At 32.5% G+C, this 20694-nt stretch overlaps 1 protein-coding gene across 3 annotated transcripts in view; it reads right to left on the bottom strand.

The window, feature by feature from the left end:
• GLS (glutaminase) overlaps positions 1-20694 on the bottom strand; it is an 82805-nt gene that overhangs the window by 48961 nt on the left and 13150 nt on the right. For all 3 annotated transcript variants that reach the window (XM_030326009.2, XM_030326010.2, XM_030326011.2), the window contains exons 2-7: positions 19233-19329; positions 18750-18871; positions 13937-14066; positions 13151-13230; positions 9720-9883; positions 3403-3461 (exon numbers count right to left, since the gene is read on the bottom strand). In XM_030326009.2, the coding sequence (XP_030181869.1) occupies positions 3403-3461; positions 9720-9883; positions 13151-13230; positions 13937-14066; positions 18750-18871; positions 19233-19329 (652 nt within the window). The remainder of the gene's footprint in view (positions 1-3402; positions 3462-9719; positions 9884-13150; positions 13231-13936; positions 14067-18749; positions 18872-19232; positions 19330-20694) is intronic.

Raw genomic sequence — 20694 nt, 5'->3', positions numbered from 1 at the left:
TTTAAACTAAAACTAGTTGAAGTTTTTACCACTGCAAAGAAAAAAATTACATAAATATACAGCTATTTCATCCAGAGTAACTGTGTTCCTTTCAAATTGTTTACTCTTCCCTTTAAATTAAGCAACCATATTATCATTATCAGATAAAACAAATTACATCAAAAAGTATTCCTTTAATTCAGTAGTTACCACAAAGAAAAAGAAAGAATTTACTTTTAAAGTTTTTAAAATTTTGTGCATTTTAAGTACAAAATGACATTTGGTTTTTTTTTTTTGAAGGTATTTACCTAGATAGCTTTGTTTAAAATTTTAAATATTGGAGTTTTCCTATAAGTTTAGTAGTTAAGAATTTATGCAACAGGTTCCTTCTGTCCAAATCCTCCTTTTTTCCACAATCTGCTAATCCTTTTGAACATTTGCTCTGCCTCTTCCCCCATTTCCTGAGGATCATCTCCAATCCTACAAGGAAAAAATATCAATACTACAAAATTAAGAAATAAAGAGTCTTACTAAAGACTCTACTTAATGTGTGTGTGTGTGTGTGTGTGTGTGTGTGTGTGTGAGAGAGAGAGAGAGAGAGAGAGAGAGAGAGAGAGAGAGAAAGACTAACATGAGGAGAATGTTTTAATAGCACCATAATTGAGTTTAAGTTTGAAAGCAAAAAATAGCCTTAAGGTCATCAACTAAGAGCTAAAAAACAAAATTCACATCTAGTAGCCATGGTAAAATATGCATGCTTTGGATACTCAAATGGAAGCTCCTTGAGAAAAGGTTTAAGTTCCTTTACAGATAGTCGGCACTGACTAATGTCCAAAGAATAACTACATTACCCCTACTAAAAATTAGATGTGACTTTTAAGCAAGTTATTATTTGTACAAGTTAAAATTAAGAAAATAAAACTTTTCCTTTAGGACAATGTAACAATGCTAGGTAAAGACAAAGATGTTATCAAGAGAAATAGCAAACACCTACATTAATTAGTCAGAGTGAATTCTAATGAAGAGTAAACAAACCAGGAGATTTAGCTCAAGCCCAACTCTTCTGCTGTTAGCCCTTATCTAGTTTCAGTTTCCTCATTGCAACTATATAAAGAAGGCTGGACTTGAAGACCCTTGTTTGGCTATGGTTTTGCTAACTCAATTTCGATTACCAATTCATAAATAATTATGTGATCATACAACAACTTGCATAGATCACATACAGATATTTAGAGGAGATCTGAATTCTTTTTAAAAAACAGCCTAAAAAAAAGGTATTACATTCTGGGGCAGTTTTACAAAGATATATAAGGCTTACCCCTCCAAGATTTAGATGAACTTCAATAAAAAAGGAAGAAAGAAAGAAACTTGTGAAACACTTCTAAAAACAAAACAAAAATTCTAAGAAAGTGACCTTAAATATGAACTATACCCCAAAAGCCTTATTTTCAAATTTGTCAGTAAATTAAAACTGTTTGCATCTTTAAAATCACTGATCAAATTTATAAATACAAGATGACTCAGTTAAATTTTTGCACTGTTGGATACTGAACCACATTTATGTGTATGCATTTTTTTAAACTGTTTCTAAGTGTTCATTAATGTGGCCCAATGTACCGTTCATGGCTCATGACTAAACATAAGTGAAACTAATAAAGTGATGGTGTGATATGACTAGACATGCATTTCTCACATGCAGCGTTTCAGTGTAGTATATATGAAACCCATGAATCAACAGAAGATGTTTAATTGCATGCAGTTAAGGAAGGCTTTTAATTATATACAGATGCCCTTTCCTGAAAATACTATTTGGTGTGCTATGTTAATCTTTCTCCAATGTAAGAGTTCTTAAACTGGGATTCGTGGATCAGCGTCAAAGGGTCTGTGAACTCCCCCAAAGGTTACAGAAAATCACAGTATGTAAACATTTTTCTGGGAACACTCAAAAAAGGTTTGGAACCATTCTAGTGGTTTTCTCATTAAGCATTAACAAATACATTATACTATCCCAACTTTCCTTACCTCTAAGTTAACTTGTTCAAATCTAAACAATTATTAATTAGACTTTTTCTCATCGCAGTGTTTACTGGATTTCACCGTAAGGGCCCATTTACTTGTGTCTACCTTCTACAAGGTAAGGTACCTGAAGGGAGGGCTGTGCCTAGTACAGGTTTGTATTACAATTTTCTACAATAAACAAATACTATGTTACCTCAAGCTGACAACTTTTACTTAATGTGAAAGTCATGAATAGATATTACAATAGGCAAAATAAAAATTTCCATAGCCTATTAAAATTAGTTACAATAAAAATTAATACTTGGCTATAATATCTACTTCACTAGAGTTACAAGGATTAAGAGGGCCAAAGCTTACAAAGTATTTGCCCTAAAATAACAACTAAACATATATAATTCTTATGATAGTAGTCTTCTATTTTAAAGCCTTTTCTCATGAACATTTAAAATTCATGAAGGAGACGATTTCTAGCATACAAATTAGACATATTTTTATTAACTGGGCCAAGGGCATAATTCATATCCAAACACTCTTTGTGTAACCAGGGTATCACATCCTTACTAATGCATCTACAAAGCCATGTAGTTATGTTTTTTTCGTGCTTGGAAAAGATATGCATAGATTTACTGAAGTATATAAATGTTCCAAACATAAATGAAATATATTTGAATATAAATGAAATTTATAATTAGAAATTAAAAATCTAAATAGTATCACACAACAAAACCATTTTCAAATACTTATTCCAAACAACAACAGAGCTTCCAATTATTAAGGCAAAGTAGACACTAAAACAACTAAAACGTACAATGTAAAACAAAGCATAAGAAAAATAATATAACTTAATAATTGGAATAAGTCTTACTTATTTTAGTTATGATAATAAGCAAAACAAATGAAAGAAGTTCAAATGAAAATTGGAATGTAGCTCTTGAGTAGAAAGGACTTCAGAATGTTCAAGGGTAAATGTACTTTGTCTTAACACAAAGTACCAGAACATTTGTTCCTACATATGCTGATGACAAACAGTAAACAGTAAAATGCTTTTAATTGTGTTAACATCTGTTCATTCTCGAAGAGCCAAAAGGAACAGGAATAAAAAAAAAATATCACAACTTTAGGAAGAAAAACCTCTGTGCCTATTGTTCAGCAGAGACTTCTTTTTGATTTTTTGCCAGATCTTCAGGTCAAGAGTAACTGAGCAACTCTTACAATGAGTCATCGGTTTTAAATTTTGTTCTTGAAATTACATTTATTTCAAAGTAAATATGAATCTTAAGGTTTCACCATAAGATTAAGTGTAACACCAAAACTTTTCACAATTCTACATAAATAACCCAATATTCATCTTTATGCCTTATTTTTAAAAACTTACTAGGTTAAAAGGAATTGTCAACATTTTACCTTTATTAATGAAGTCACAACAATTGCTCCAGCATTTACCATAGGATTGTGTGGCTTATCTGTAAAATATAAAAACAACAGCATTTTTTCGAATATTTGATATCGTGTTCCATTATATAGGTACTTCTCGTGAAAATATATTTTCTTTATGTAAGATAATGTTACAGTTCTTTTGGGGGGAGGGAAAGAAAGGGTGAAGGGATACATTTAGTCACTTACTTAACAAACCAGTAATACACTTCCATAATAATTATATAGGAAAACAAAGATTCATGTACAGAAAGATAGTGAATAATAGTATAAGAGTACATCCAAATTTCCTAACTCTACCATTTACTACCTATCTGATCTTGAGCAAGTAACTGAATTTCATTGTGCCTCAATTTTATCACTGTAAATTGGGAGTAATAAATAGCACCAACATCTCAGTGAAACATAATGCTTGAATGAATTAGCACACACAAAATGCTTAAATGTATATGGCACATCCTTAGGCATTCATACAACGTTACTATAAAAATAACCTTGAAAAAAGCCTATCTTGCTTTTTAAAAGTGCTTTATTTTTGTTTTTATGTATATACACATACACACGCAGAAAAAGAAAACAGAAACACTATAAAGAGATATATCTATTATAAAAATATTACAGGGGATTTGAATTGTATTCTGTTCTTTCTATATTTCCTGACAATAAAGATGTATTTATTTTAAAAATTACTTAAAATGTAAATTCATCTCAAATCTTACCTCTTCTAATTCTTACAACAAACAGAATTTCAAATCTCAACTGATTACATTCCATTCATGGCATTGCACAAATGCCAAACACAAACCTCTTAGGGCACTGAAAACATTTATTTAAAAGAACGATTACTAATTTATCTGTTTGTGGTAGTGCTTCATTTGAGTGGGGGGGAACAAGTTCTTATCTAACTTGACAGATCCAACAGAATTTATTAAGTTATTGCTACATTATTAGCCTCCTTAAATTTTAAGCAAGTTATCTTCTGTAAGATGAACCTGTGACTAAATAATTCTGAGCTCTAGAAAACAGCCTAGCAGTTTTCAACTGTCAAAGAGTTGCCATATGACCCAGCAATTCCATTCCCAGGTATACAGTCAAGAGAAATAAATATGTACATGCACACAAATACTTGTACACCAGTGTTCACAGAAGTATTACTGATAATAGTCAAAGGTGAAAAACAACTCAAACGTCCTGTCAACTGATGAGTAGATAAATAAGATGTGGTATTATTACCAATAGAAGATAACATTATTCAGCAATTTTTAAAAAATGAAGTACTGATACATACATACTGATACATACATACAGAACATAAAGGCACTTTAAAAGTAACATGCTGGGGCATGTGGGTGGCTCAGTCAGTTAAGCGTCTGACTTTGGCTCAGGTCATGATCTCACAGCTTGTGGGTTCGAGTCCCACATCGGGCTCTGTGCTGACAGCTCAGAGCCTGGAGCCTGCTTCAGATTCTGTGTCTCCCTCTCTCTCTGCCCCTCCCCTGCTCACTCTCTCTCTCTCCAAAATGAATAAACATTAAAAAAAAAATTCTAAAAGTAACATGCTAAGTAAGACAGGCCAGTCATAAAAGACCAAATATCATAGGATTTCATTTATATATAATGTCCAGAATAGGCAAATCTATAGAGACAGAGAGTAGATAACTAGTGCCAGGGGTAGAAGACATATGGGTATTCAACTAATTAAAATGGGTACTCACTGGGTACAGGGTATTTTTGGGGGTGACAAAAGTGTCCCAAAATTGCCTGGGTGGTTCAGTCTGTTAAGCGTCTGACTTTGGCTCAGGTCATGATCTCACGGTTCATGAGTTCGAGCCCTGCATTGGGCTCTCCACTGACAGCGCAGAGCCTGCTTAGGTTTCTCTCTCTCCCCCCTTTCTCTCTGCCCCTCCCACTCTCATGCTCACTCTCTCTCAAATAAATAAAAATTAAAAACTCAAATGAATTTTGGTGATGGTTGCACAATTCTGTGAATATGCTAAAAGCCACTGAATTGTACACTCTAATGGGTGAATTATATGGCATATAAAGTACTTCCCAATATAGTTGTTAAAATTTTCGTTCATTTAAAAAAGAAAGACAAAAAATTAGGTAACATACAGCCTACCAGTTTCCCTCAACGTAAGATCAACAATGTGATTTAGTAGCTATGCCTTAAACACTATACATTTTGGGTTAACCATGATGACAATTAGTTCCAAATGTTAAAATTTAGTATAATACCAGAGTATTTACAATCAAGATTTCACCTATTCCAAATCTTGCTAAGAGAAGTTTGCTTTCTCTGAGATCATACAAAATGAGAGCAATTAGTGTCAAAGTACTACATGGCAAGAGGGAGCCAAGGAACAAAAATTTTCCAGTATTGTTCACCTGGGAAAAAAAAAAAAAAACCAGAGACAGAAAATAGAATATAGAAATCAGGCTGTGCTAAATTAGTTTATACTTGTATTTGTGTATATGTTTATGTGTCTGTCCATTCATGGTTTTTTGACATTATCATGTATAGGCCCTAGGGCCTCAGAAGGCAGTTAAATGTGTATATTCCAAATGGTACCACATAAATGTGTGCACTTAGTATTTTCTAAATCATAAAGATTCTGCAAATACCACATAAGCTGCATTTAAGAAGATCTTTCAAAGAACACTAAAAGCATTTCATGGGATGACAGTGCAATTTTCAGATGTAAGCAACTGTTCTCTCTGCCTTTGGCTCAAAAGGCAGATACCTCAGTATTTGGAAATACACCAGATATTATAATATAACACCAGCATTACTGCAGTCTGAAACTTCAGTCTAAAACCTATCACTGTGAAACCTACTTGTTTCCTTCTCCACTGTAGGGAGGAGGGGAGAGGTAAAAGGTTCCATTTAGAATTTTTAATTTAAAAATACTCATGACAGCAGAAATAAAACTTAAGCTAATTAATAAAAGCTATCAACTGAAGTAATGGCATATATTAGCTTGGTATAATGACAAAATGGTCATAGGCCGCATCTGAAATTTATGGACACTTTTAACTAGAAGGTACAAAACTGTTTTAGTAAGTACTTATTCTTTCCAAAGGAAAAAAAACATGCAGAAAGTTCTTTTATATTATACTAGCAAAAGCTTTTCAAACTGCTAATCAAATATGAACCTTACAAAGATGAGGTTCATAACCGAGGCTAAGTCAAAGTTGCTAATGCATATACTGAAGAACCTAAAAAGTATTAATTTCACAGTTCAATATGAATATTTATATTTTAAGTATTATACTGGAATTTTTAAGAACCATATAAAAATTAAAGTATATTCTATATATGGTTTAATCCCACACCACCCACTTACCCAAGCAACCAAACTTTGTTCTTTGTATATACAATTCAGTCCTGTCTTCCTCACGTAAATTAATTCAACTCCTCTTCTTTCTCAAATCCTCTACAATATAAACTAACATATACATTTTGTCTTCTGTCAATTACACACTTATAAAAGTCTGTCTTTTTTCTCCATGCATTAGATGTATGTAATTGTTACCCATATCCTTTAGTATTAGCTAGATAAGTTACTCAAGAACCCAGGTCTATTTACCCTCCACAGCTATTAATAACAGGGGAAGAAGACATATATGTATGTGTTGATTAATCTAATTTCTACTATAAGATAGATAAAGACTTCACTAGGAGATGGTTGTTTCCAAAATTGGCATCTCCATCAAGTAACTTATTTCCTCATCTATAATGACAGAAAGTATCAACCAACTTTCTACCAGAGGACTAAAACATTTTTATGTTGTAAAACTACCAATATTACAAGAGTACTATAGGGCGCCTGTGTGGCTCAGTCAGTTGGGGGTCCAACTCTTGATTCTGGCTCAGGTCACGATCCCAGGGTTGTGGGACAGAGCCCTGTGTTGGGCTCCACGCTGAGCATGGAGCCTGCCTGGGATTCTCACACTCTCCCTGTGCCCCTCTCCCCTACTCACGCACTCTCTTTCTCGCTAAAATAAAAAAGAGTACTATAATTTCTTTATCCATTGTATTTACATTACTCTTAACTTACTACAATCTTATAAAGTTAGGGCAATATAAATACATTTGTTTTATTTTTAATTTTATAATAATGCTAAATGCACAGACACACAGACACATAAGGCATATAATTTCACCATAAACCTACTACTGAAGTTTTAAACATGAAGAAGACCTATAGTTGTTTTTTTGCTGAGGCTAGTTTTAAAACCAAAATTCTAGAGCACAGAACCTATGGAGAACTCAGCAAGAAGGGGAATAGTGAGGTCTTCACTTTCCCATTACTTGTAAGACTCTGGTATTGGCTCAGGTGGGAGGTACTAGCTTGGAAAAAGTCAAAGAATATCAAGGTAAAACCTCTTTTTAAACTTCATATTTCAATTATTATAAACCAGTGCTAAATTCCTGAGTTCTTATCTTGATTTTTTTCTTATAGATTACTATCAGTAAACTATAATTTTTAAAATCATAAATGGACAGAGCAAAAAAATATATTACTATAATGTTAAGTTCACTTACTCCATGCCCATTTTATTTATTTTTGTTTCCCAAATATGTCTTCACATTCAAATTCTTATATTTGCTCATTTCTATTCTTTAAATACCTCTCAAAATCAATCAATTCACCAGAACCACCTAGATTATTCTATTCTGGGGCGCCTGGGTGACTCAGTCAGTTGAGCATCCGACTTCGGCTCAGGTCATGATCTCACGGTCTGTGAGTTCAAGCCCCATGTCGGGCTCTGTGCTGACAGCTCAGAGGCTGGAGCCTGCTTCAGATTCTGTGTCTCCCTCTCTCTCTGACCCTCCCCCATTCATGCTCTGTCTCTCTCTGTCTCAAAAATAAATAATAAACATTAAAAAAAAATTAGATTATTCTATTCTGACTTACATAGGAAAATATTAATTTTTCTTATAAAATGTTTAATCTTAATAGAAAAAAAATATCAATTATTTCCATATTAAATCTGCATGTCAGTGAGTTTAATAGATAAATAAGGTACTTCTGCATATGATGTCCTTCCTGAAATTGTTAGTTTATGATAATCTCCATAAAATCAAATTTGGCATCAAGACAGAAAGATTATGGTAAAGTAGGTAAGAAAATGTAGTAGCTCCAAAAACAAAATAGAAAAGCACAAAGAAATATCATTCTTTTAACTTCATTAAAAAAATAAAACAATAATAAGTATAAGGCACATTTCATTTTGTACCCAGCACAAACAAAAAATACAAAAGAGTATTTCTCACAACCATTATTGCAACACTGAATTCCTTCACTCTTTCTTTCTTCAATTCTGTATTAACTCATCACACACAAGTGAGGAACCCAGTGGGGTGGGGCAGGTGGCTCACTCAGTCAGTTAAGCTTCTGACTCTTGATTTTGATTCAGGTCATGATCTCAAAGTTCATGAGTTCAAGCCCTGAGTTACGCTCTGTCCTGACAGTATGGAATCTTCATGGGATTCTCTCTCTCTCCCTCTCTCTGTCCCTCTCCCACTCACACACGTGCTCTCTCTCAAAATAAATGACTAAACTTAAAAAAAAAAAAAAAAAAGAACTTAGCATATGTCTGAAAGATTAAAATATAGCAACCAATACACAGGCTGGTGTTTAGATTTAAAACCTCTACCAAATCAAAAGTACTAAATAACTACCTTTGTCCTCCCACTTCCTTTTGAATTCCCATTAAGTAGTAAGACTTGTTAGTTATCCAACTATTTAATGCAAGATGGTTCTTTCAAATATTAAATGTTATGAAAGAGAAAAAAAGCACAATTATTCATTAGTTCTACCGGGGCCACCATAAAAACTTGCTATGTTGGAAGTTTTCAAATACATATAATATAGAAATGTAGAAAGAATACAACAGAAACACCTTACAGTTAGCCTTAAGAATTACCAACATATAGTTATAATCACACCCAGCACTCCCAGCTATACTCACTGAATTATTTTAGAGCAAATCTCAGATACTGTGAGATTTTACTACAAGATATTCTCCTATAAGTGTTTATGAAGTGAAGTCAAAACTTTACTCCCTGCTCTCATCTTCCCCTAGCTCACTTCCAGTGGTATGAGAAGCCTAAAATAACATTTTTAACAGTAGTAATATGGGTTTAACAGAAATTCCACGAGAAATGAACACAAAAATATTAATACTTTTAATTTTCTTCAAAAAAGCAAAAAAACAACTTCTTAGATTTAAATAGGAAAATGAGGTATTTCTTTTTCTAGCTTTTATGTAATTCTTACCATCTTCATTTAAAAACAGTTTGTTGAATCTTAATCCACTTGGCTCTTTCCCAACATATCGATGCACATATTCTGTTCCAAGGTCATTAACAGCAATTGCATATTTCAAAGGTTTTACACAGGACTGAAGACAAAATGGAACTTTGGTATCTCCAATAGAATGCCTATTTAAAAGTAGATTTAAAAAATAATTAAAATCAACTGGAAAAATATCTAAATAACTGGAGTTATTTTTACATGTTAATTCTAATTTACAAAGGTTTTCCCATAATTCAACCACAAGTTAACTTGGATATTAAAGAATAAATATAAATTTTAAGAAAAATGCTGCAAAATAGGCAAAAGCTTAAAACTATTCGGGTAATAGAATGGTTCAGAATTAGATAATAACTAAGTAACGTGAAAATTTTCCTGTGAGGGCAAGAGGGTATGGCCTTCCTTACTCCTACCTGTATTAAATCACATAAAATGAACTAGTCCTTTTAGAAATCAGTCACCACCTCTTCACTCATAGCTTTCATCATGACTACACCATGCTTATTAGTTTTTAAACAAAGTTCAGTTTGGATTCAACACCATTCTCTGAAACCTTGCCTGTAAATGCCTCATCCATATCTATGCACAATTCCAGTCCTGTTAAAAGAAATAGCATCCAGTTTTATAAACTGTGTTAGAGCTGGCATTAATGGCATCATTACCACCATTATCACTTCTAAACAATAGAAAAAGAAAGCTTTATGTTACCAAACTGGGATGCATATGAATATAGAATAGGTTAAAAAATGGAAAACCTGTGATTGACCCTGTTATAATGTAAACTTCACAAGGGCAGAGATCTTTTGTTTTATTCACTGGTATCCCAGATGCCCTGAACTTTGCCCCAACACAGACCAGGCACTCATTCATTCAGAGTGAAACTCATTCATAGTGAAACTGGGTACTATTAATAACCACTCCTGGGCAAAAAAGGATTAGAGGAGACATCAGAGGGCAAAGAAACATCAGAGGGCCACCTCTCCTCTAAGTATATTATGGAATATAACTACACATGCATAGACAGCAAAAGTATATAATATTTTTCCTATGTTTATGAATAATTTCTAATTCAGACTCTAAGTCCAACTTGACAATCATTCTAAAACCTGACAAGAGCCTGTCTTATTACCTTTGGATTTAAAATACATATGTCTGTGGTGCCTGGGTAGCTCAGTCAATTGAGTGTCTGACTTCGGCTCAGGTCATGATCTCACAGTTCGTGAGTTCGAGTCCCAGATCGGGCTCTGTGTTGACAGCTCAGAGCCGGGAGCCTGCTGTGGACTCTGTCTCTCTCTCTCTCTGCCCCTTCCCCATTTGCTCTCAAAAATAAATTAAAAAAATTTTTTTTTAAATAAATAAAAATACATATGTTCTAGTCTGAAATCAACTTTTACAATTATCCACATAAGAAAACTAAACTAAAAGAATCATCTTTACACACACAGAATCTTTAAGAAGAGAAAGAACAGGGGCGCCTGAGTAGCTCAGTCAGTTAAGCGTCCATCTCTCAATTTCAGCTCAGGCCATGATCTCACAGTTGTGAGATCGAGCCCCTCATCAGGCTCCAAACTGAGCCTGGAGCCTGCTTAACATTCTCTCACCCTCCCCACTGCCCCTCCCACGCTCATGCACATGCATGAACACATGCCTGTTTGCTCTCTCACTCTTAAAAAAAAAAGAGAGAAATCATGTCCAAGTACAAGCTTTGTGTTATAATCATTTCCTCCAAACATAAAAATTCCTATTACACGATAACCATTTCCTCCAAATACAAAAACAGGACTATCACTCCCAACTAGAATTTGATCCATAAGAATAAAGCCATGTCTTCTCGTGTATTTGTGTCCTTTCATAGCACCCAACATTTAATTCAACACACAATGACTGTTTAACACATTTTACAGGTCCAGATTAGGATAAAAGCTTATCATAATGGAGGCAACAACAAACTAGAAGTTAAGAAACTTAGGTATTAGTTTTACCTCTGCCAATATTAGATAAACTGTGGGCCTCAGATACCTTAAAAATGAATGGGCTAAGCCATATAATATATCTTTTTACTGTAAATACTTGAGAAAGAAAATTAGTAAAAAAATAAAAAGATCACTTAGAATGAAGGTACTTAAAAGATCAAAACTTAATAAATTGGAGGAAAAGCTATAACTGGGATATTATCTTTAAAAAGATGAGGCATTATAAGGCTAAATGACTTGTGGTTTTAACAGAACTTAGGACAAAACTACATCTCTGATGTAAATTCATCAAACTGTAAATATTTAGGGGTTGCACACCTTATTTTATGCAAATTACATTTAATTAAAAAAAATAACAATACCAGGCGCCTGAATGGTTCAGTCACTTAAGTGTCCGACTCTTGCTTTTGGCTCAAGTCATGATCTGAGGTTCATGGTTCAAGCCCTGCATTGGGCTCCATGGTGACAGAGCAGAACCTACCTGAAATTCTCTCTCCCTCTCTCAAAATAAATAAACTTAAAAAAATATTTTTATAAAGAAATACTACCTTAGTAAAAACTAAAACAAAAATAAAACACGAAGATTATAACTCTGAGCTAAGTCTTCAAATGAATTTAAAAAATTGATTTTTCTTTTTTGGCATAATTTTTCAGACTTGACAAAACTAAATTATAACACAATCATAAATCCCTATGACTGACTCACAGCATAATAAAAGGAGTCATTCTTGAAAAAATATTCCAGAACTTTATCAATTTTTCAAGGGCTTCACATAATTCATTGATTTTAAAACCAATCAGTCTCTTTGAAGTGCCTTCACCTCATTATCCTTTTTATAATTCTTCTATATCCTCATTTGTCAGTGGCTGTGCCTACAGTGTGAACACTTCCCAAAGATCGCTTTCATGAACTCACAAGATTCTACAAGCTTGCAAATGACTCTTGACTTGGCACATGATAGACGGAAATAAATTATTATCATTCCGTACGATCTTAACTATCATGCCACTCACATCAGGAGCATGAAGAACAAAGACAATAACAGACTGGGTAACTAATGTTAAGCTGAGAAATGGGAACACATTTTATTAGTGGTCAGTTCCTTAGTGAAGAATTTCATGTTTTGACAAGTCTGCTTTTCCTAAGGAAACTGTAATTGCAGGTACTTGAACAATACAGACTCAAATAAGAAGGCTACAACTGTGAAAAAGATGAAATGCCTCATAAAATTTAGTTAAAGACTATTTCAGTTAAGCTTTTAGAAATTAAATTAAAATCTAAACTTATTTACATTCTTGAATTTCTGTCATGTTAGGGCTAATTTCCATCATAGAAGGAAGATGTTCCTTTCTTCCTCATGCTCACTGTTATGCAAAATTTAAGGCTTAAAGTTGGTTTTTATGAATTTGAAATAAACTCACCTCTGTCCATCTACTGTACACACAGATACACCCCACAAATCAGGACTGAACTTGGCTAGCTGAGGAATATAATCCGCAACCTATACAAAATATCAGAACAAAATAACAGAAGACAAGCAAATAGTATTTCTTCTACCAAAAAATTTATCTCAATTTAGCCAGGCTATTTCATAGTACTCAGTGGCTTTGTGGTCTATCTTTTATAACAATATTCATAAAAACTAAAAGCAGAAGAGACTTGAGGATTATAGGTGAGATTTAACTGACTTCTCTCAGTCTCCGTCATCCTGTATGTTTTTCAATGCATTCTCTCTTTCTAGAAAAGCACAGTTTAAAAAAGAAACTAAGACTTGATTTTTTTTAAAGATAAAGAAACAGAATTTCTTTAATCAAAGTTATGATAGCAGGGTTTCATAGTATGACACAGAAAAAAATTAAAACAGTCCTTATTATTTTAGAGAATTTTTAAAACTAGACACATTTAATGTTCCAGGATATCACATGTATAGAAATTCTTAATAAAGTTACTTTTTTATTAATTAAAGATTTACAGCCATTTCAATCATCGGAAAATGAAAAAGAATTCTTAAACTTAAGATTTCTTTGTAGCCCAAAAACAAAGTTGAACATATAAAGTATTTTAAAAGAATTTAATCCAGCAGCTTCAACTTAAATTTCTTAATTAGCAAAACACAAGAAAACTCTCCAACTTTAATTTCTATAACTCAAGTTGAGTGAATTTATTGAATAACTGGTTTAGGAAAATATTCACATCAAAAATGTTACCTTTCCTCCAGACTGCTTTTTAGCACTTTCAAATAACTCATCAATGTGAGAGGTAAAAGACATAAAGTCAGGAATGACAAACTTTCTTCTAAAGGCTTGTGTCAACAAAACAATGTTGCTTTGAACACATCTGTGGAATGTAAGAAAAAAATTAATTGACTGGGTGCCTTTCAAATACTAGTATACTTGGTGATAACAATATTAATTAGGAAAATATTTAAACAATAGAGAAATTCATCATTTCATACAACAAACTAAAATCCATAAAAATTATACTTTCTATATTATTTCCTTTCCTTCAAGCAGTCTTTCATGCAGTTGCTTGTAAGCTGTTGAACAAGTTAAATAAATAAATTAGATTGCCTAAAAACTGTGTCAAAGATTAAAATAGCAGAGCATTCCACCAGGTTAAATATCAAGAGCATCTAAAAGACAAGTTTCTTAAGTCTACCAGAGTTGATAAGCATTCAGCATGACATCTGATTAACAAAACTTGGACTTTAATATGTCATAGTTGAGACCCTGTTTATTTAACCAGTAAGTAACTTCATAAATACATCCTTTAGTTCCTATATAACTATTAGTAGTATTTCACAAAAAAACCTAAACTTTCTGTATTTTAACATATTTTCCCTGAATTAGTTTGAAAAACCTATATTTCTAAGCTAACAAGTGGAGATAAAATCAATCTTGTTTAGTCAGACTAGAATAAAATACTTATTCAAATGCTTGTATAAATATTATTTTAAATAAAATTATATATAAACTAGTATAGTAATTAACTTTTATTATATGAATTACGAAAAAAGTTAAATTGTATAAATCTATTCGCTATAAAATATATAATACAACGTAGAATAAAAGGTCTCATTGTTAAAAACTATTTAAAAAGATGGGAGAGCATGACTTAAGCCAGAAAATTAATATATTACTATAACCTTAAAGAAGAGTTTTGTAAATAGGTTACAGTCAATCATATACTGTAAGCTAATCTTCTTAAGAGACTCTAAGTAACTCAGTAAGACAAAGTCGAACCACTGACTATGGGAAGTTATTTATATAACTGGATTCCTCACAGGTAAATGATATGATACTACATTAGCAGCTTCTTTGGCAAGAAAAAAACCCAAATTGTCAATTAAAAAAAAAAAGTCTCAAGTATCATTCACCTCTTCAACCCTGAAAACATCAACACTTTAAGAAAGATGATTTCCTCACTTAGGAGGTAAGAAAACTGTCCTGCAAGTAAATAACTTGCATTAATTCTAAGTAAAGAAATTTTTATGACTCAATATTTTAATTAAAATTGTTCTCTATGAATCAATTAAAATTAAAAGCTAGATTTCACTTTTTTAACTATTAATAAAAATTCAGAGAATACAGTAGCTTTGTCAATATAAAATTAAAACACTGGTTTAAAGTAATATTGGTTTTCCACTGATAAAGATGTGCCCCAATTACACCATGAAAAAATTATAGTCCTAATTTCCATTACTAACCAATAGACATAGAAATAACTGACATCCCAGAGATGACATTTACTTCAATAAATTTTGATAAAATTATTTTCTTATAGTTTCAATGTTAATCTAAAAATTAAGTGTGCTGATTTAATATTTAATGTTTTAAATAGCAATTCAATTTGTACACGAGACTTATAAGAAATATATACTAAAGAACACATTTCTCAGCAGAAAAAAGTTAAGACAATTCCTGATCTTAAATCACTGTATCTGTATCAAACCTAAATCCTCATTTTTCAAGAAGTTATACATGAAGAAATATGAGGACTGCTGAACAAACTTAAATTATTAACCTACTACTAACTATTCAACTATTTAAAATCAATCAGCACTTTTAAAAGGAAGCTTTATAATTAACAAAACTGTACAGCCAGTGAAACTATCAGAAGGTACTGGTAAAGTTGTGGTGACTGACTTCACTGGTGAATTATTGTGGCCAACACTGGCAATCTTACCACTCAAAAGAGTATCTACTTCAAACTGATGAACATTAACAGGTAGCAAGTGTTTTTCTTTGGAGTTATTTTAATATGGATGTCATGAATGGAACTAGAAAATTAGAAGTCCTATATAAAATGAATTCTGAGGAGGAGGAAGGGCTCATGCTTTTCAGCAAGTCACATCTTTCTCAAGCTTTGTTCAGTCTGCTCATCTGTAAACTGGGAATAATAATCATCTTCTTAAGTGTTTATGATTAACAACTGTAATTAACATGTTTTAGATAATACTCACAATTTTTCATTAGTAAAATAACATAATGGATGTGACTTTTTAAAGGAAATCAAATATACAAATGCAAAAGACTACCATTCATTTTCCTCCAAAATAAAAAAGACCAAAAAATTATGACCACACATAAAAATAATTCTAATATTGATATGGTTAAAAATGCATAAATAGGGGCGCCTGGCTGGCGCAGTCGGTTAAGCGTCCGACTTCAGCCAGGTCACGATCTCGCGGTCCGTGAGTTCGAGCCCCGCGTCGGGCTCTGGGCTGATGGCTCGGAGCCTGGAGCCTGTTTCCAATTCTGTGTCTCCCTCTCTCTCTGCCCCTCCCCCGTTCATGCTCTGTCTCTCTCTGTCCCAAAAATAAATAAACGTTGAAAAAAAAAAAAATTAAAAAAAAAAAATGCATAAATAAATAATGCATTTTTCAATACAATTTTCCACTTCTAGTTTTAAGGATTATTAGCATTAAAAACAATTGATTATCTAGATGGGTACAGGCAGTCTCCAACTTTCAAACAGGTTATGCTCCAAACAGCATGCTTAGAACTCATTTTCCCATTAAAAAAAAAGCCGTACATAATAGTTATTTCTCAGATTATCCTCAAAGGCTAAATATATTAATCAACAATGTTTTTTAGGTGAAAAACCAACACACTGACTTCAACCAAACCTATCTACCTTTATAAATTATTTCTCTGGGAAAATGAATTCCACCGTAACATCTCCTTCCCACCTGCATGGAGATGAGATAGTTTACTTAAGGCAACACTAAACAAGAAAATTTCTTTTGGAAAAAAAAAAAAAAAAAAAAAAGAAAACCTCTCTGGACACCTTTCTAGGTGACCTGAAAAGGTTAATAGAAGTTTTGAATCACTTCATTCTAGGGATGAAAAGAGAAATCATTATGCCTTCAGACTGAGACTTTTTCCATTGCCTGCACATACACAGCACTAAGCGTTTATCAAGTTGGGAACTGCCTATATTACAATCATCAACTTAAAAAAAAAAAAAAAAAGATTAGCATTAAAATCATTTTAAAGATTAGCATTAAAATAATGGTAATTGTTACTCTTTTATATAATTACGGGCAGAAAATTTTATGATTATGTTTCCTGGCTTCATAATCAGTAGATTTAAGTTACTTTTAATTTCATATAAACACAGCACCATGTTTATAAAGCACAAAAATTTAAACAGTACTAAAAAGGTATAAAATACTGCTTTCATTTCAAATTCCAAAATAATTCCTCATACTTTTATCAACAGATCTCCCTACCATCTCTTTGACAACTTCATTCTCAGATATACCAAAACAATGCTTCAGAAGGCAACATAATCAAGAGTACTTTGCACAGTTTACGAACACTAAAAATAAAATAATCCTTACTCCAAGACACAGCTAATAAGAAATGATTTATTTCCTCCCCTGCACAAAGAAACATGTTTTGATAATTCAAAAAAAATTCCTAACACCAATTCCAACATGAACCTAAAATCTCTATAAGGTCAGCTGAGTTAATAGAATCAAGAACCTTGTAGTGAAAAGACAAGAATCCTAAACTGTTGGCAGTGCTTCACAGCATGCCAGGAAACTCTGAAGGAGTTTAAATACTTATACCTTCAAATGACTTAACACTCTTGGATATTTTCAGGAGCTATCTAAGACAAATCATCTAGTCCCCAAAGAAAATAAAAGAAAAATAAATAAAAATACATATATACATACAAATAAACTTTCAAGGTAGATGCTGGAATTCTTTGGATCTACCTCAACCTAAGCCTATGGTCTGGAAAAAGCCAATGTGTTACAGTAGTGTTTACAGTTTTATACTGGTTTTTACCTAACTCTTAGTAGCTTAAAATACCGTTTACCTCTTTGGGATCCATTATAAACATGCTATCTTTTAAATCTTTAAGAAATCAGACAAATAGGAGGAACATATTAATGAAGAGAAATAGTAAACAAATAGGCAAAACCAGGAAAATCAAAATAAACATGCTCATTCAACCAAATAAAGGCATTAATCTCCAAAGTGTTCTTTAGTTTTTAAATATTTTGAAGGAAATGAAAATAGTCAAAAGACTAGGTATTAATATGTCTGAAGAGAGGAGAGAAACAGACAATGGGGATATGTGAATCTAAGGAATACATGCTGTCTGAAGCCTTCTCATTTTATGTCATCTAAATCACCTTGTAGGAAAGAAACAGAGACCATATTGAAAACGCCTGCAAGACAGGCATATGAATTGGAGATCAATTTAAGCTGTGACAAGACAGTGTGTGCTCTATTCAAACTGAATGCAATCTCCAGATAATTGTAAACTGGAAACATCCATGCCTACACCATAGAGCAATTTCAAAGAAAGTCCACCCTTAGCCCGTGTATTATAGAACCTATGTGCACCATGTTCTTCAAACAATTGATGTTTATAAATCTCCCCCCTTATTTTTTTTTAGTTACACAGGAAGCACTGGCCTTCAAAGATGCAATTTTGTTTTAAAAGAAAAATCACCATATAGCATAGCAAATCACCATTAAAGGTTTGGCAGAAATTTTTTACTTTTTAAAAAGATCTTTGTCTAGCATGACACCATCTGATGTTGTTTGAAGAGTTAATCTTAACATATCCATACACTCTTTCAACCTGGGATCAGACGTTCGCAATCCTGTAGATTTGAGTGCCTGTTTTTAAAAAAATAAGAGTTTGTAAATACATAGTGCAAATAATGTATATGCTTATTCCAACTACAAGTTTTTATTCCTGTATATAAAAACTTCTACCCAGAACCTGAATATGTATATGGGCATTTTAGGGTCACTATTACCCACTTTCTGGACAAGTTTCTCATTGTTTCTTTCATTTTCTTTCACTGATTACCTTGAAATGAGCATGATGAAAATTTGAAAACATAATAAGAGAAACAGTGTCAGTCAGAATCTACAGGTCAGATGATCTTTAAGACTACATTTCAATATTCCTGTATTATGGATTCAGTATTACTGATTTTCAAAAAGTTTAAAATAGAAGAATACAAAAACTTACTGTAATAAATTTATGAACAGGTATTTTCTCTTGTCCTTCTGCAATTGTATAGAACAGCAAATCTTCCAAGCTAGGTAACAGACCCTGTTTTATTTTACTAAAGGGGAAAAAAGAAAACAAAATTAATCCTTGTGAGAACATTCTAATGGATTTTAGGTATATCGTTATTAAATCATCATTGAATCAAACTACATCTGAGCTGATCTCATCAAGACTGTCCTGAGAAATGCTAATTTACCAAAACTCCAACCAGTATTACTGAAACCACACTGAAAAAGTAAAAAATGATTTATTAACGAATATAAATATTTTTAATCTCAGGTTTTAAAATCCTGATTACCATTTCTGGTACTACTAATGCCTACACATCTGTTATGGTGAGATACCTTCCTGTACAGCCTAATACAACCCCAATCCTAATTATAGAGCTCAGCCAATGTTCAGGCAAGAGTCAACACTTTATTCTGTGTTCTTTAAATATGATGACTATATTTATGTATTACTAGAATAGTTACCCGGATTGTAAAATCTGGGGGAGACAGCAATTACATACTGGACAGAATGTATACCAGTTTTTGAATCCTAGCTGTAATACTTACTAGCTGAGTCACCTTGGATAAATTAAAGAACCTTTCTATGGTTCAGTTTCCTCATCTGAGAGGAGATAATAGCATCTACCTCACCAGATTGTTGTGAGGATCAGCTGACTTGGTACATTCAATACATTTAGAATGCTGACTGGCAGAGAATAAGGACTCAACTGATGGTAGTTGTAGTTAATATTTCTAAAGTGATCTTGGCTTACATATACAGACCAAATGCCACAAAAATCACAAAGATTGTTAGAATAAAATTTTTTTTTACCATAAAAGGACACTATAATCTTAATAAACTAGTATAAGGTGCTGTAATTAACCACACATTTAAACAAGAAAGGAATTTTTTTCCTATCCACTGAAAAGCTTTCAACTAAACAAATTATAATGAACTTATTTAATGCTTTTTTTTTTAGCCCTGAAACCACAATAACACATTTCAATATTCTGAACATCAATGACTATCATAAGTATTACAGTGATGTTATAAGACTTACAGATCTAAGGTAAACAAATCCCCTCCCCATCTATCAGTATTTTTTAAAACAGGAAGGGGAAATACATACAGTGTGTGTTTGTATGTGTGTATGTGTGTGTGTGTGTGTGTGTAAAATATTCTGGAAAAGACTTTATATTTCAAGAAAGTAAGAGAAAAAATTAAAGAGAAAGAAAGGATGGAATACTCGTTCCCTTAATTTCAGAACAATTTTGGACTAGCCATAGGTTTCATGGGAAAATTGTACACATTATTTTTATAAAATAAACTCACAGAACATAGGTCTGTATAAAATTGTGTTTTTATACTGTTAAAAAGAGTTTTCTAGATATTCTATCTAAATATTTCCTGAATTACCCAAAGATTACTT

The sequence above is a fragment of the Lynx canadensis genome, chromosome C1 (genome assembly GCF_007474595.2).
Source record: "Lynx canadensis isolate LIC74 chromosome C1, mLynCan4.pri.v2, whole genome shotgun sequence".
NCBI classification, from domain to species: Eukaryota; Metazoa; Chordata; class Mammalia; order Carnivora; family Felidae; genus Lynx; species Lynx canadensis.
Note: the sequence above shows the minus strand (reverse complement) of the source record. Positions and strands in the feature narration are given on the sequence as shown.